This window comes from Lampetra planeri, chromosome 22 (genome assembly GCF_965212315.1).
Source record: "Lampetra planeri chromosome 22, kcLamPlan1.2.h2, whole genome shotgun sequence".
NCBI lineage: Eukaryota > Metazoa > Chordata > Hyperoartia > Petromyzontiformes > Petromyzontidae > Lampetra > Lampetra planeri.
Window position 1 is genome coordinate 11,743,607 of NC_136128.1, and position 17,695 is coordinate 11,761,301.

At 51.2% G+C, this 17,695-nt stretch overlaps 1 protein-coding gene across 1 annotated transcript; it reads left to right on the top strand.

Annotated features, from left to right (window-relative positions):
• Window positions 1-3,823: 3,823 nt before the first annotated feature.
• LOC144725040 (uncharacterized) lies at window positions 3,824-17,058 on the top strand. The gene is made up of 6 exons (XM_078604480.1): window positions 3,824-5,176; window positions 9,150-9,209; window positions 10,145-10,251; window positions 11,277-11,562; window positions 12,572-12,675; window positions 14,384-17,058. The coding sequence occupies exons 1-6, from the start codon at window positions 5,087-5,089 to the stop codon at window positions 14,649-14,651; spliced, it is 915 nt and encodes a 304-aa protein (XP_078460606.1). The 5' UTR covers window positions 3,824-5,086; the 3' UTR covers window positions 14,652-17,058.
• The last annotated feature ends 637 nt before the right edge of the window (window positions 17,059-17,695 follow it).

A 17,695-nucleotide genomic window follows, 5' to 3' on the forward strand; every position in this document is an offset into this window, starting at 1 on the left:
TTAAGTAAGGTGTTTTTATTTTGCCGTTGCCTCCCGTTCCTCATATTTTGTCACATTCGTACCGCTTTTTCACTCCCGTGACCTTTCAAGTTAAAATTAGTGTCACATTTGCATATACTGTACGTCAATTGCTTTCACCGTTATTCTCGCACAGACCATAAAATGCATGGCTTATGAGAGGAATATATTTTCATAAATTAGTTTATCCTTTTCTTGTTTCCGGTGAAGACCTAGAGTATACAAATGCGTTGCACGAGTGCAGCCCTTCTGGCAATGCACTGCGGCATGGGAGCCTTCCGATGCCATGCAGGCCATGGCAATCGACTGACCATACTTCACCAAGGTGGTCGGTCCGCATAGACGTGGGCGCGCAAAATCGCAGTGACGATCGATTTTGTCGCAATGCTCTCTCTGCTGCCCACTGCGTATCCTGGCAGCGTTATGCCAGCCAACCGGTGTTCCTGGTGGTCACCCGTCCATCCACACGCTGGCCAGGCTCCGCTTAGCTTGCGACATCTGATGACGTCGGGGGCAATCCGGGCGATTTGATCGTTGGCGTGAATTCGTACATTTCGGTGTCCACCATAAACTACAGCCATAAACCAAAAAGCATTTTTGTGTAGACCTGTTCGAGAAAGAACACTAAGTCTTCACTGGTTAGTGACGTCTTGTCGGAGTGGTGGTAGCTATGCATGTGGCCTGAAATCCAGCACTGCAGGCAGCAGCAAGTGTTGGTGGATCACCGCACGAATTTCGTGAAACTCCCTTCCCGTGAGCGTCAAGGTGCCCATTCCATGGCTCGGCAGGGCAAAAGCAGCACCGCAAGTGGACTAATCCCCATCTATTTCGATCATTGCGGGGATATGGTGTTGCCCCCTCGCACATGGGCGTTTTCACTGGGTGTTCTGGTTTCCTCCCACTCGTATGAATACTCATCGTTAATTGGCTAACAAATATTTAAATAAAAAAGCAATGTAACAGCAGGACCCTCTTAAAAAAGCGTGGCTTTGCTGGATAAATAAGTCCTTATTGTTTAAATTGTTTTTTTATAGTCTTGCGTTTAGGCATGGCGTTTGTCTGGCAACCAATGATTCAACTTTGCAATCGGGATGAAAATATTTAATTTAATAGTGTTGCATAAAACTAGTCCTGCAACATGACCAGCACCTTGCAGGGATGTTTACCCCTGTTGAAGCCAACAGAAGCCTCGTTCTCATTGCGCTGATATGCTGCAACGATTATGACCTTGGGATGGCGAAAGACAAACTCCGGCATGTTTTCTCGGTGGACAGCGCAGTAAATTAGATAAATGTTTCCATACTTGGAGCCAGATTCACGTCTTGAGAAAATAGCTGCAAATAACCCAACTTGGGCAAAAATCTGCCCCACGTCGGTGATGAACAGGGAGAGATTAAAAAATAAACCGCGCATACGCATGGATTCTGCAACGATTTCCAACGTGACATTTTGTCCTCGGAAGTATGTAATATATCGGGTTTTTTTTTACCTCTACGATATACGGATCGGAAATGTGAACATTAACAAAGGCACGGGAAAGTTGCAAAATGTGTTACGTGTTCGAAGAAGCGTGGGGGAGGTGCACCATTTGGAATTACGCCGAGAGACGGGAGGCGAGATGCGCGCATCGGAGAACGTTCGAGACATCGCAGCGAGAGCGTGTGACAAGTCTGGTGGTGGAGAACTCGTGAGCCGATGGTCAACGGAGGGACGTCGCCCCGAGCGGACGTCCGCCTTGGAGTCCTGAGCTTGGGAACCATTTCGTGCAGCTGCTAGATGGATCGTTATACATCGCTGAGGCCACGACAGATGGTGACGGCTTGAGAAGGCCTTCATCCAGAAGTGGATAGAGCATTTCTGCTGCTGCAGATGATGATAATTCGTTGGCAAAGCTAATTGATGAAGGGCACACACACACACGAAACGTTTCTGAGCCCGGGTAATGTTTAGTCATTTACATGATGTGAGTTACGTGAGTAATGCAACGATCTGGCAGGGGTAGGACATTCCTGTATTTGAGTGAGACAGGTTTCATTACGAAAGCCGCGATCTGGCACACGTTCAGCAATGCTCTCTTTTATCGCGGCATCGAAGCCACCCACTGGAAGGCAGGTCTTGCTTTCAGGAAAGGTTATTAAAAAGGTGCAGAAATCTAAAATAACTTATTTGAAATGGCTACATTTCTCTCCGATGTCGCCGCGCAAAGACACAACGAAGTTACACATCTGGGGCCAGTGATGGCAAGTCCACGGGGGGTGGTGGGGCAGGTCAGGGTGGAGGGGGGGGGCATTCGATGCAATTTTAATCGAAGTCATGGTGGTGGCAGTGGCGGTAGCTACCGAGTGAGTCATTCGCGGCGCTGGCAACAGTAAAACGATGCCTCGCTGACTTTTATTTTGAAGCGGCCGGCTCATGCTTGTGTGTGAGTGTGTATCTCGGGTGGCGTTGGCAGGCGGGGGGGGCTCTTAACGTGAAGGGTTTCTTCCCCCCCCCACCTCAACCACCACCACCGCCACCACCACCGCTGAGTGGTAACATAGCACGGCAGCCAGCGAGACTGTTGAGGGCTGCGTGGTCATTATTAATGCGTAGGGGGGGGGGGTCTGGCCGCGAGCTGAATTACAGGAAAGCAAAGTGAAAAATTAAAGGAAGGAAAAGAATAGCGGGCCCGCTGGCGAGCCCCAGAGAGATGTGACGCAAGCAGCGGAATTATGAAATTGTTCGCGTAGAGAGAAGAAGAATAATAAGAATAAGAACGAGGAGTGCGCGACATCTCCCTCCACGCGAGCCAATTCTCTGCCAGGATTCGACACGTCGCAAAGCCCCACAAGGGGCTTGCCCGCGTCCCCTGGTTTCTGCCCGAGCCAGCGAGCGCACCCTGCAATTGGCAATTCCGTCCGCAATTAGCACCTGTCAGAGGGTGACAGACGATACGATGACCCAGGGATTCTGGAACTCGTACAAAAGCAAGATCGCAAGGGTCTTGTCCGAGAATGAGGACAGCATGGAAGAGAACGAACCTCCTCCTCCTCCCGAGAAGGTGCGTGTGCTTGGCTCGCTCGCTCGGTCAGTCCCATCGGGAACACCGCGGTGGTGACCCTGCTGTTGTTGTGGTTATTACTGCTGCTTGCATCAAGTTGAGAGAACTTCTTTTAATCTCTGCATGCACGGTAATCAGTCTCCGTTGTCACATTAACTAGGCGTCGTATTTTGTATGTATTTGTCGGGTTGCATGCATGTATGTTGAACTTCTTTCGTACCGTACGTAGCCAACCGTGATAATTGGGGGTGCGGGGATATCGGAGGTGCTGCGTAGTGGGTGAGTGAGCGGTGGCGCCGTGGTTTGTGTAGCACGCTGTAAACCCTGCCGACACGAGTTCGATTCCTGGCTACGGATAACGCCCAGTCGCAAAGGAGACGTGAACCCGAATTCAAGCTGATATTTTGTGCAAGTCATAAATGTCTTCGTGAATCTACGCCCCCCCCCCCCCCTTGAGTTTCTTGCGGACCTAAACTGTTGCTCCAGATGTTCTTGCTTGGCTTCAATTTCGCATCAACGCGGGAGTGTTTTCACACCGACGGTGCGTCGTCGCCTTTCCACTTAATTTGGCCAAATTCCAGCCGTGAATATAAAAAATACTGTATAGCTTTGTCACGCGACAAATATTACGTTGCGTGCCAAGGCAGGTGGCATTGCTCTGACCTCCGTGGTGTGGACCAGAATATCGCACGGAGGGATCTCTCAGAGGTAGCTCTGCTGTGTCCACTTCCGTCGACCGTTCTCGAACACCCTGCTCTGGGAGATTTCCGAACGGATTCTTCGTCTCATTACCAAGGGACGCTGAAAGCGCAACTTCAAGCATCACTTCACGGCTCACACCTGTTCAGGGTCACCTGATCAGGCTCACCTGTTCAAGCTCTGACCTGTCCAGGCTCTCACCTGTTCAGGCATTTATCTATTCATGCCTTCACCTGTTCAAGCTCTTTCCTGTTCAGTTTCTCACCTGTCCAGGCTGTCACCTGTTCAAGTATTTACCTATTCATGCCTTCACCTGTTCAAGGTCTTTCCTGTTCAGTTTCTCACCTGTCCAGACTCTCACCTGTTCATGTCTTCACTTCTCCAGGCCCTCAGCTAATCAGGCTCTCACCTGTTCAGGCTCTCACCTGGTTGAGGCCAACATACGAGGGGCTTTGATCTCTGGCTCCACACCTCTGAGTTCTCGATCGAACATCGCGTCCGATTCTCAAAATATGCGCGCGTTAGGAATTGTTTCGTACTACTGCGACAGCGCTGTTCATTGCTGGCCGCCCGGATACGATTACCTTTCGGGCCACGTGCGTCCCCCCCCTAACAGGGCACTCACAACGTTCATTGTCCACCAACTCTCCACCATCGTCGTCATCGTCACGATCCTCGTCGTTGCTCAGACAGCCTGGGCTTTGGAGGTCGCGTGTCGTGTTAATCGGGCGTCGTGCCAGTGGCGGAGCGCCGTGCGAGTTAACCATTCACGGGTTCACTACATAAGGATCTCACGGCGTGCGGAGTGAGCCGGGCAAATAATTATCACGTCGCGTACATTTCCATCGCCCGCGTGCGCGCGTCGCTCGCTCGTTCGCACGCGCCGCTGTTTGTTCAACAGGCAATCAGTGGGCGCCACTGTGGCTAGGAGATGTTGACTACCTCGCCAGGTATACAGGAGGCCGTGGGCTCGATCGCGACCCTGACACCTGCTGTATATTTGGAGTTTGCGTCTCTCTCTCTCTCTCTCCCCGTGGTCGCGTGGATTTTTAATCCGGGTCCTCGGGTTGTTCCCTCCGCATTTAGAATCAACATCAGCACGCGTTTAGAGTATTTGGCTCCGATAAATGTCCCCGTTGTAAGCCACTTCGTTGAGTTTTACTTTGTGATAGCCAGGTCGCTTCTGCAAAAGAGCGTGGGCCTTACCTGGTAAAATAACAACTAGTTTATAGTTTAGTGTTGTGTTGTTCGTCATCATCATCATCATCCTCTTCAGCAACAAACAGCACTGCTAGAAGCGTAAGAGATAAGAGCTGACGCGTTCCTCTCATGGAGCGGGGCTATTCCAAGAACTTGGGGACAATGAAACGATGGCGACGGGAGGAGGGAATTGCAAAGTGGAGCAGAAAAAGCGGTGAGGTGAGTTGCAGCGTGCTGAGTGGGAGGGCGAGTGAACGTGTGGTTGGGTGAGTGTGTGAGTGGGTCAGTGAGTGAGCGAGTGGGTGAGTGTTGTTGTGACCTGCAGTGTGTTGAGTGGGAGGGTGAGCGTGTGGTTGGGTGAAAGTGTGAGTGGGTCAGTGAGTGAGCGAGTGGGTGAGTGTTGTTGTGACATGCAGTGTGTCGAGTGGGAGGGTGAGCGTGTGGTTGGGTGAGAGTGTGAGTGGGTGAGCGAGTGGGTGAGTGTTGTTGTGACCTGCAGTGTGCCGAGTGGGAGGGTGAGCGTGTGGTTGGGTGAGCATGTGGTTGGGTGAGTGTGTGAGTGGGTCAGTGAGTGAGCGAGTGGGTGAGTGTGGTTGTGACCTGCAGTGTGCTGAGTGGGAGGGTGAGCGCGTGGTTGGGTGAGTGGGTCAGTGAGTGAGCGAGTGGGTGAGTGTTCTTGTGATCTGCAGTGTGCTGAGTGGAAGTGTGAGCGTGTGGTTGGGTGAGTGTGTGAGTGGGTCAGTGAGTGAGCGAGTGGGTGAGTGTTGTTGTGACCTGCAGTGTGCTGAGTGGGAGGATGAGCGTGTGGTTGGGTGAGCATGTGGTTGGGTGAGAGTGTGAGTGGGTCAGTGAGTGAGCGAGTGGGTGAGTGTGGTTGTGACCTGCAGTGTGCTGATGTATGTATGTTGATCTTCTTCCGCCACCGTACGTAGCCAATCGTGCTAATCGGTGACGGTTTGAACACAGTACGGATGAGACGAAACAGTCATATCTGGTGGACCGAATCCTCAGCAAGGGTGGAACATAGGAATAGGTTTGACCCTTTCCGCCAATAAAACAGGTGGTGTTAAGATGTTCAAACACAAAATAGAAACCTTTTGCAGGGAGTCAAGTCTGCATTAACCACACACTACTTGTGGTGAACATGCAAACAAACATGCTCTCATAATAATGATAATAAAGTATTGTCTTTGAAACTGATTGGTCTACACCAGAGACAGACAGCCTTCTTCAGAAAAGGCTCTCAACCTTCTTCAGAGAGGGTAACACCTCTTCTTATTTTACATACTTTGATAATGGCAAAAAGGTATCCCATGATCAGGGTGAAGCTATCAATGAGTGAAGTTTGGGGCCAGAGTAACCAGGGCAGTAGCGAGGAGACGACTTACCGCCGGTGAGTGAGCGAGTGTCTGGGAGTGAATCGGTAAGTGGTTGACCATCAGTCGCCCTCTCTGCTGCTGCTGCTGCTTCACTCTGAGTTATTTCCGGCGCAGCGTGCTGGGACCCGCGTGCTCCACCCCAGATACGAGAACCAGGATTCCAACGTCGTTCCGAATTGTTGTTGTGCTTTGTATCGCAGAGTTGATTGTTCACAGTTACAGACGAAGGCTTTTGCACAGAAATTTAAATTAAAAGCCACGCTCCTTCGATGCCTCCTTGGCCAAACGAGTAAAAGAAAGCGCTGCTTAACAAGGGATGAATGGATTTTAAAATCCCGAATAAAGCCGTAGCGGGCAGATTACCGTCTATACTGAACGCGGAGAGGCGCTGCCCACTCATTAGGCTTTACAAATGTTTGACCAAGTTTCGACTGCATATTTCCGTTTGGGCATCGCAAATTTGTAAAAGCTGGAGTTGTTATGCAATTTGAATGTAATAATGAATGGTAATCATTTACATCTCGTTTTCAATCCACTGCTGGATGAATGCCTGCCCATGCCGTGTTGGCGTTGGGAGTTGATGTATTGCACCATGCGCTTCATCAGCGAGCCAGTTGCGGGCTGGTGCTTCAAATATCACTCGCCACCGATGTCATCGTCATCATCATCAGCCATGATCAATCCACTGCTGGATGAAGGCCTCGCCAAGCCGTCATCATTAATAAATAAACGACGTGACTAATAATGGAGTGTTTTATTTTTGAGCCGATCTGTAATCTTCAAAAAAAAAAATTTCGGCTGTCGAAATCCGGTTGCGTGGAACGCACCAATAAACCAATTTAACTCCGAATGGAAAATATTGGCACGCAGACGGCGAATGTAGAGGCATAGGTAGTGATGTGGAACTGGACTTTGAGAGAGAAAAACCTTTTCCACTCGCTTCGGCCAGAAACGAGGGCTGTCGCCAAGATGCCAATCGCCGGCTGGGGCACAGAATGTTCGCCGGCGGCCGCCACTCTTCGATAACCCTATTTATTTATTGTTGTTATCCCTGGCCTCGCGTGCGCATCACATTAAATAGTTAATGTTACATCACCATTTACTTTATTTCCCGAACGCCGGCGACGCCGACAAATTGTCGCAAAGCGCAACAACCGCTGGCTGCGTTGCCGCCCAGCGGACGGCGAAAACCTGCGGAAACGCCCCGCCCCCTCCCAAAAGGTGGGGTTGGTTGGGGGGGGGCAGGTAGGGTGGGTTGGGGGGGGGCGCAGGTGGGGGGGGCCGGGTGCCTCGGCTGTAACCGTACCCTGGGCCAATTAAGCGCGGCGGGGATTGAATCGCACGGCGCACCGGACCAAGGCTCTAAATTATTGAGCGTCACCAGACACGGCGAGCATTGTTCCAATGTCAGCCGTGTCACCGCAACTCATCCGCTCGTGACGAGTGACGCAAAACGAGATACGAACCGTCACCGTCACCACGCCACCACCGTCACCACCGTCACCGCCACCACGCCACCACCGTCACCACGCCACCACCGTCACCACGCCACCACTCCACCACCGTCACCGCCACCACGCCACCACCGTCACCACGCCACCACTCCACCACCGTCACCACCGTCACCGCCACCGCCACCACTCCACCACCACCACGCCACCACCGTCACCGCCACTGCCACCACGCCACCACCACCGCCACCGGCACCACCGACATAGCCACCACCGGCACCACGCCACCACTGTCACCGCCACCGCCACCACTCCACCACCGTCACCACCGACATAGCCGCCACCGTCACCGCCGCCCTGGCGACGGTGACGTTGACGGTGGCGTGAATTTGTAAAAGGTGCAGCCCTGCGATTTCTTGCTCACGCCACTTGCTGGTGGAAAGGGCCGCCATGATTTTCCATTGGCCCGGTCTTTCCCAGACGTTGTTTTTTTGCAATGCTCATCCTGAGATCTACGGCAGAATTCGGCCTCCTGAGTTTGATGGATACACCTGGAAAGTCATTGGATGGGTGACCACCAGGAATACCAGGCTACGTTACGGGCAGAAGAACATTCCATTGTTGTGATCTACTCATATGCCCCCCACGTCTTAACTCCCTGCTTTTACCAACCCGCACTCACCAGCGTGGTGAAGTATGGTCAATATTCTCAGGTTTTTTCGGTAAAGTCACGTAGGTAAAAAATTAAAATTAATGAAAGTAAAATAAAACAAAACAAAATAAAATTCACGACGTTTCGGAGGCAACACAAGTCTCCGTCATCAGGTGGGACCGTCACAGCCGAATTAGCTGCATCAAGTGGTGCAGCTAATTCGGCTGTGACGGTCCCACCTGATGACGGAGACTTGTGTTGCCTCCGAAACGTCGTGAATTTTATTTTGTTTTGTTTTATTTTACTTTCATTAATTTTAATGTTTTTACCTACGTGACTTTACCGAAAAAACCTGAGAATATGAATCATTGCAGTCACGAAAGCTTCAAATCTAGAAAGTATGGTCAAAATAACCACCATGGATTGACACGGGGCTGCACATCTACGTGCATTTTTATCCGTAAAAAAATAGATTTTCCCAACTACTTAACGTGAGATAAACAACGCTCATTCGACCAAAATTGTGAATTGGAAACATGGGACTGACAAAGGGCTCATTGACGAAAAACGTCATTGTCTATCGCCGCCTTCCCCTCCTCCTCTTCCTCCCTCCTCCTCCCTTCTCCTCTCTCCTCCACCTCACGATGCAGGACGTCGCACCCTGAAAACCCACAGTTGTGCCGTCCGTGTCTCGACTGTCCCCCACACAGGTCAACGACGGGAAGCTCCTGGAGGACGTGTCCACCTCGGTCACTCAGCTCGCCTCGAAGGTAAAGCGAACCAACCTCCTCCCCATTGCATCTCATCACAATCGCAATTCCACGTGTTGTGTTTTGTGTTGCCGCGTGACGATTTATGTTGCCCGCGGCGCTATGATTTGAGCGCTCACCTCTGCATCGAAGGGTCACAAGTTCACATACCTGTTCAGGGTCAACTGAGGCCATCGTACTTCGGGTCGATAAAATAAGTACCAGTTTGCGGGGAAGTGAAGAGTCATTATCTCTCTTCACAAGGCTGTATCCTGCCACAGCAATGCGAAATTTCCACCGCTGCCAAACCCAATTACGTGAGTGCACTTTGTGACGGACTTTTTTGTAAAGCTGCCACATTTCTGGGATGCTCAACCGGGACACGTCGTGAGCCGGTAGCCCCGCCCTCCGTCCGCCCACCCTGCCCACTTTCTCATAGACACACCCACTCGTGGTCTAGCGCCACCCACTGCTCAGGGAGCTCCGTCCCTTTGCACGTACCGTGAAGTTGAAAATCAGGTCAACACTTTTTACACGCTTTTATTTAACTCACTCTGTTGTTGTTGTCGTTGTTGTATCCTCAAGTCTTGTAACTCAATTTGGGTGCGTTTAACAGTGAAGTCTATCGGAGCCTTTGGCATTGACGTCTATTGGAGTCTTTAACATTGAAGAAGTCATTGGGACAATTTAACATTGAAGTCTATGGGTGTCTTTAACATTGAAGTCTATGGTAGCCTTTAACATTGAAGTCTACGGGAGCCTTTAACATTGAAGTCTACGGGAGCCTTTAACACTGAAGTCTATGGGAGCCTTTAACACTGAAGTCTATGGGAGCCTTTAACATTGAAGTCTATGGGAGCCTTTAACATTGAAGTCTATGGGAGCCTTTAACATTGAAGTCTATGGGAGCCTTTACCACTGAATGGAGCGGCGCTCTTCCCATTGTGCCGGCGCAGGTGCACGGGGTGAGCGTGCGTGGATGGAAGGACGTCACCTCGCTCTTCTCGCCCAAATACGGAGACCACGAACGGCTGACGGAGAACGAGGAGCCAGAACCCACGCGGTCAGGCGGTCGTCTGTGCCCCCACCCCTCTCTCCACCACTCCACGCAAATGCTATGGCAACTCAGATCTCGGAAGCTAAGCAGGGTCGAGCCTGGGTAGTGTTTTGAACGGGGTGACCACCATGCCTAAAATATAGACGTATATATAGTTACCTGAACAGTGGGAGGGGCTACCTGGGTCGTGGGCGGGGCCCGAATCCAGTAAGAGCCCAATGGGAGGCCACTCCGTGTGGGTGGTGCTAGTGGCTGAGTAGGCGTGGCTATGTACAAGTGGGCGTTGGTGATGGCGACAGGAAATGCCGGCTCAGCATGCGTCTTGGTTGAGCCTCCCGGAATGTGGTAGCTTAGTAACCATGTAGTGGTTGCATGTGACCATGGCAGCATCACACGTGATGATGTTTGATGTAATCTAAGTAGTCATTTAAGAAGCCCAATATCACGCGAACAGCATCTCTCATGTACAGCAGCAGCAGCAGTGTCTTCTTGTCTCGTCATGGACATGGATTGCGTCTTGGCGCTTGCTGTATATTTGGAGTTTGCATGTTCTCCCGTGGATTTTTCACCGGGTTCTCCGGTTTTCCATCCACACTTAGAATAAACACGCGTTTCGAGTATTTGGCTGCAATACATTTTCACGTGATAGGCCACTTCGTTGTGCTATCATTTTTAGCCAGGTCGCTTCTGAAAAAGAGCTCTACAGCTCAGTGGGCCTTACCTGGTAAAATAAAACGAAAATGGTCTTCAGGTCTCGCCCGAAGTGGCTGAGCTTGTTGAGTTTGTCCGCCAGAGCGTTCCACGCGACGCGGAACGGCGACGCGGAACGCGCGGCCACTGCGCGTTTTCAATCGGGCGCCTTTCGCCACACGAGGTGTGAACGAACGAACGAACGGGCGATCGATCAATGCTCTCTTCCCACCGCGACCGTTCCTGCGACGCAGTCGCACGGCTTGATCGTGCGCGGACGGACACCGCAGCGTGTGACCGTCGCGTGCGCTCGTTGCGTCTGCGCTTGGGGGTGCGAACAGCGTCGACGAGAGGGAAGAGGAGCGGCCGCCGGTGAAGGAGGAAGAGGAGGAGGAGGAGAGACCCAGCGAGAAGCCCGACTTCTGGGGCGCGCTGCTCAAGCGGCAGAGCAGCGTCACGCGCTCCTCCCAGGCCGCCAGCCCCTTCCCGGGCTGGGGGCCGCAGCTGAACGCCGGCGGCACAGGCCTCTGCGGTGACCACGGCGGCACGGAGGTCGCGGCCGCGGGGGGGCAGCCCAGCGAGGGTGCGCTAGCGGAGTCTGCGGGCAGGGCGGGCGAGCACAGAGACGTGAGTGGCGGCGGCGGTGGTGGTTCGAGTCTGCAAGGCTGCCCTGGTTAATACTGCGATGATTTGTTGGCCATAAGAGTGAGAGTGCCGTTTGCCTCGCAGTGGACGCTGACGTCATTCGAAAATGAGTGGGCCGCCGTTGTGCGTCAGTGTCGTGGTCCACGTTTTTGTGAAAATCTAAAAATGACCAACTCAGTCGAGATCACACCAACTCACTCGGGATGACACCAACTCACTCGGGATCATACCAACTCACTCGGGATGACACCAACTCACTCGGGATCAGCAATCACATCCCCCTGCTGGGTTCACTTTGTGCTGCACAGGGGCAGCTGCCACTGGAGGTGCCCTCTAAAATGTTTGAGACGAGATGGAAGTCTCTTATTGCGTGCAAAGCACTCTGGGATGGCGCGGTGTGAATTGTGTTGTATCATAAACAATCATTATAACGGAGCGTGTCTCTCTCCTATTGTGTTCACCCCAGTACTGTCTTATTGTACTGCGTTAACACGATTATATACTCTATTTACATTTGTATTATGTCTCAAACTTAACTCTGTACAATGCTGTAATATGTTATACCCAGTACACCATTGTACCACGTACACCATTGTATCCCGTTCATCATTGTATCCAGTACACCATTGTTCTTAGTTCACCATTGTAAGAAGTTCACCATCATACCCTGTACACCATTGTATTTAATTAATCATCGTACTAAGTTTACCATAATACCCTGTACACCACTGTACCCCGTTCACCGCTATACCGCGTTGCCTCTTGTTCCACCACGTGTCCTGTGGCCAAGTCCTCGACTGACTCCGTCTCATTGTATTCCTACTGCTTGCACCCTGCCACTCAGCCACCGCTCGAACTCCGCTAACCCTCGTGGTGCATTCCCACTTGTGACGTACGCCCCCCCCCGGCTCCACCGTGCGCTCGCGTCTGTACACCACCCCCCAGCTCTCCCACGTCCTGCGCCTCTGTTCTTCGTTTCCCGTGTTCTCAGCAGCCACCAGCGTCCGGACTCAAGGCCCTGAAGGCGACGCTGTTTTCTCACCGCCTGGGCGACCACGAGCGACTCACGGACAACGAGGGCCCACAGGCCACCGCGTGCGTTCCTGCCGCTCGCTCTCACTCACCGGTGGCCATGTCGCCTCCTTGTCACGCTTCTGTCACTACGACCGTGCTTCCCTGGAGCGCTGTGGGGGCTAGGAGATGTTAACTGCCTCGCCTGGTGTGCAGGAGGTCGTGGGTTCGACCCCGACCCTGACGCCTGCTGCTGCTGCTGCTGTATATTTGGAGGTTGCGTGTCTCTCTCCCAGTGGTCACGTGGATTTTTCTCCGGGTCCTCCGGCTTTTTTCTTCACGTTTAGAATCACGCGTTTTGAGTATTTGGCTGCTATAACTGTGCACGTGATAAGCCACTTCGTTGAGCTTTCATTTGTGGTCAGGTCACTGCTGAAAAAGAGCTACGTAGCTCAGAGGGTCTTACCTGGTAAAATAAAAAAAATAGTTTAGTTTGACTGTTTCGTTTCATCCGCGCTGTTTTCAAACACCATAACTTCAGGTCATCCACCCACTCACCCAGTCGCCATACTGCATGTCACAACTACACTTAACCACTCACCCTATCGCTCGCCACACTGCAGGTCACAACATTTCTCTACCTGCTTCTTCCCTCGCACTGCTGAACCTCGGAATGATCTCTCCCATCCGCTTGTTTGTCCTCTGGAGCTGTGCTCCGCAGTTGTATCCACACAACCTGACACTCACCCGGCTTCGGTGTTACATTGATTGGTCAGTGGTTGATTGCAGTCGAGGCTATGACAGTTTATAACGTTTTATTCGAGCCTTAGTCTGTGGATTTAATTTATTCATTTTCTTACGAATCGGCAAAAGCAATCAAACATTTAGTAAAACGCTCGTCGTTATTAAACGAGGGGTCTGCAATCCCCCCCCCCCACCCCCATAATTATCAGGTCAGCCAATAACTGAACCTTATGGCGGGACCCCGGGGTCCCATAAGCCCCCGGCTCTCGCATCAACTGCGTTTGGACGTAATTTTATGTCTGTAGAAGGCGAACGATACGGCGAACTATCCCTCTCGACGAGCTCTACACGATGCGCTAATCAAACTTTAAAAGTTTTGTTTCTTCTGCGCATTCGTCCTCGCCGCTGCGCTTGGACACGACAACAGAACAATCCGCGCCAGGCGGGTCGCGGCGTTCATGTGCGCGGTGGGACGGAGTCGCCAAAAATAAAAAATAAATTACCATTTTGACTTTAGTTTATTCGGGACCCCGGGGTCCCGCTATAAGGTTCAATTAGTGGATGTATTATAATTTGTCTTCTTCTATACACACGTAGACAATGATTACTCATGACCATCGTCAGTGCACTGCGGTGTTTCGTAGCGTTACTACGTGATCAGCAGTCGTAATCACCGTCACGCTTGATGATTTTCATCATCCAGTAGTGGATTGATCATGACTGGGAGAAGGCCAAATTATAAGATGGAATACAAGTTGCACGGATAAGAGATTACCGCTTTCGAAAGTCAGACGCACCCCAAATGTATTCCCGGAGTCGATGACTCGCCTCACATCAGCGATCTCAAAGCGTGGTACAAGACAAAATAGAGTATCAGCACGACAATAACCCATTAAACTTAAACTAAATAACGTAGAAATGGTAAAATAGCCTTGAGTCAAGCTTTAAAAACAAATGAGTTGTAAAAGCCAAGAAGAAAGCAACGTGCTTCTTCATGACCCGGAGACTACGATGGTTCGTGTGACCTCCCTCGCCCCGAACCCCCCAGGATCGCGGACGATCACTCGGAGAAGGCCGAGAAGGGCGACTTCTGGGGGACCTTCCTGCGCAAGCACCTCAGCCCCGTGCGACCGCCCGCCAGCCCCTTCGCCGACTGGGGTGGGGGTCCTTCCGTCGCCAACGAGGCCGATGCCGACGACGACGCCGCCGCGGAAACCGTCCCCACGGACGCTGCCCTCGGGGACCAGGGCGAGCTGCAGGGTTCGTTCGGGGCGTCCGGCGGACAGTCGGACGCACTCGAGCAATCGTTCAGCTGAGCGATTGTGGCGAGAGGAAACACCTGGGGGGGCAGAGGGGGGGGGGCACACGGGGAATTGAAAAATGTCCTGAGAAAGAGACCGGTGGCGTCGCTAGGTTAAAGCAAAAGCAAGCGAAAGCTGAGCGCCCCCAAGTAGCTCAAGGAGTTAATACAAAATATACATAAATAAAAACTTGTGTCGGGTGGTGGAGGGTCTTACGACAGAAATGTTGCCAGATCATTAATGTGGCCCAATCCAAAGAAAAAAATCAATCTGTTATCGATACAAGAAAGTGTGCATTACATTTCAGCCTGGGTTCAAATCCTGATAGAGTAATTGGGTGAAACACACTTGCTGTATTGCCATCTTCTGGCGACGTTGCAGCTCAGCAGGATTGAGATATTCACAAAGTAGTCGTGGTCCACCAACCCTGGCCTCCAAAGTGATGGATTACTGGCATACACCACCACACTTGGCTCAATGGCAACGTAAGCCAGCACATTGATAAAATGTTACTTAGATGTTGTTGTTGTTGTTTTGGTTTTCGACGGAATTTAAACTACTTAAGAAGTTGGGCAAAGCCATAAGTCACTGCGCTACATTTCTGCAGTAACATTCGACGTCACCGCTATCCTCAGCATGGTTTTCAACTCCCCCGTGCTGGTTACATCGTGTGTGAGAATGATCTTGAAAAATACGCTGATAATTGGCATCGTCATAATAGTATCAGCTTATTATTTCATACATAGCAATTTGTTAATACTCTAGCTTAAATGTTGAAGTGCATAAACTATGCAAAGGCATCAATTTCCTCATTCTCCGGATGACGCGGTACAATTTTTTTCCTGTATTTTTAAAACCAACGCTGGGGGTGCGTCTGAAAGTCCACCACGTGGCCTCGATTGCCAGGACAGCCGCTTCCACCTTTCACACGAGTGACCAGATTCGAATACACTTGATCAATTACAGTCAACAGCGTTATTGCCACCACACAGCCCCCTTTCACCACCGCCGTATTTTCCAAGACACAAGCTTTACTTGCTTTTGGCAGCATCCGCTCCACACCTCACCACTTGATGTGTGACACCCCTGTTTCCCACTCTCTCGCATTGTCCGTGTTCTTGCGAGATTGATTGGTTGGTGGGGGTTTTTTCTCCTCCTTTTCAAAACGATACCAAAGTTTGTTGTGAGTCTTAATTTCCGGCATCTCTTATAACCCAGAGAATGTGGTTATGTAAATTATTGATGTTATTTAACCAGGCGAGAGCCCGGGGAAGAGTTGTTATCGCCAATGCGATAGGAGATGAGAACGGTGAAAACGGTTGGGCTACGTACGGTGCGAAAGAAGTTCAACGTAGATACATACAATGAGGGAACTAGCAGTTGAGAGGTGAGTGATTATGGAGTTTGATAGTGGTATATTGACTATAATTTGGTATGCAGTTATGTGTGTGTGTGTGAAATCGACTTGTGTTGCTGAAACAGCAGAAAACGTACGAATCCCAGATACATCTGGATACAATCCAGACTCGCAAGATCTGGGTCCCAGTGCCTTGCATAAGTTTTCTTAAACCAGTGGTTTTTAACCTTTCTGCAGCCTTGCACCCCTTTGGTTCTGAATCGTTAAAAAAGCATTGTATCATGTTAATAAATACACAGGGGTTTGATAAGACAAAGTAAGTTGTACTTACGTGCCCTTGCTTGATGTGTGTTTTTGATGATTTCCCTTGCTGCACGATCACTATTTCAGTGCACTACGATGTCAAATTGGGGCCTATCGCAAGGCAGTTCGGCATGGTCCTTCGACAGACAGCACGAGATAAACACGATTGACACTTTCATCACGTCACGCCACCGACTTTCCGATCACGCCCTCATACGAAGGAGCGGCGCTGACTTGTGGTTATTGTACATTTGTAACACTTGCACTAAAGGAGGAGGACGTGGTGGTGATAATGATGAGACACGGGGCATGTTACACGGTGGTGGAGATGGCTTTCACGGTAAAGCATCGAACACTGAATGCGCCTTGACCACGTTGAGCAGTCGTGCCACGCGGTTGGCATGGCCACTGGGTGCAAGGACCGTGATGTGGGGGGGGGAGTTCCCTGTCCAATTTCCCACCTTTCCGTAGTCCGGTTCCTGCCCTACTGTGGCTAGTGAGCCCCGATGTGCAGTTGCACCGCCTGCACACTTACACCACTGGCTCCACTCGTGCCTTCACCTGCGGTGGCACCAACGTGTACCCTGACCTATGAACCCTCTACCGTGTCGTCCTGTTCTTCAGAAGTGCATTTTATTCCTCCTTCAGTGGAGCCAGATGATGTAAATGTCGTGCTGGTGTCTGCCGTTACGGTGAGTGCTGCGTCAAGGTGTGCCTGTGGTGGTGTGTTACTGATTAAACTTCTATGCAGTTGGACTCAGACTCACACTGGCAAGCGTCCACCATTTAGGCTGTTGGCTGGCGGTTTTTAAACAATTGTTCACTGTTCTATCGCTACGACCGTGATTCTTATTTCTTACACGCATGTTGAGGACTCGGTCTACAAGACTTACTGTTTCGTCTCATCCACACTGTGCTAATGATGATGATCATAATGATGATGGTCATCATCGTGACCATCATGATGATCATCATCATGATCATGATAGTCATCATCATCAGCCCCTGCTGCATAAAAGCATCCACCAAGTCAGCGCCATCTCTGGCGACTGAGTTCTTTACTCAATTGGCATCCCACGCAGGGATCATCGCCCCCCTACCGGCAGTATTAATGCCCTCTTGCAGGCCGGTGCTGAAGCCGCCTCGTGCCGCACAGGGCAAGCTGCCATCGGGGGTTCCCCTCGGCTAAGAGAGATGGGCGCTACGAGACATTTCGTCACGCTGTCGGATAACTCTCCTGAAGCCGCCTCGTCGTGGCCAGCCGAGCTCGACATTGGCATTCAGAACCAACACGGCCGCCCTTCGTCACGAAGTGACGGTGACGTCACCACCGCGCCTGTGCCAGGCCACGTGCACATTGAGGCCACGTGAAGTGTCCAAGACATTGGCATCTGGCTCC

Bases quoted from the DNA above. Each gene is read 5' to 3' on its own strand.
- LOC144725040 (XM_078604480.1), top strand. From the start codon at position 5,087: ATGGAGCGGGGCTATTCCAAGAACTTGGGGACAATGAAACGATGGCGA. The intron at 10,252-11,276 runs GTCAGGCGGTCG...GGGTGCGAACAG, and splicing joins GAGGAGCCAGAACCCACGCG to CGTCGACGAGAGGGAAGAGG. The intron at 11,563-12,571 runs GTGAGTGGCGGC...CCGTGTTCTCAG, and splicing joins GGGCGGGCGAGCACAGAGAC to CAGCCACCAGCGTCCGGACT.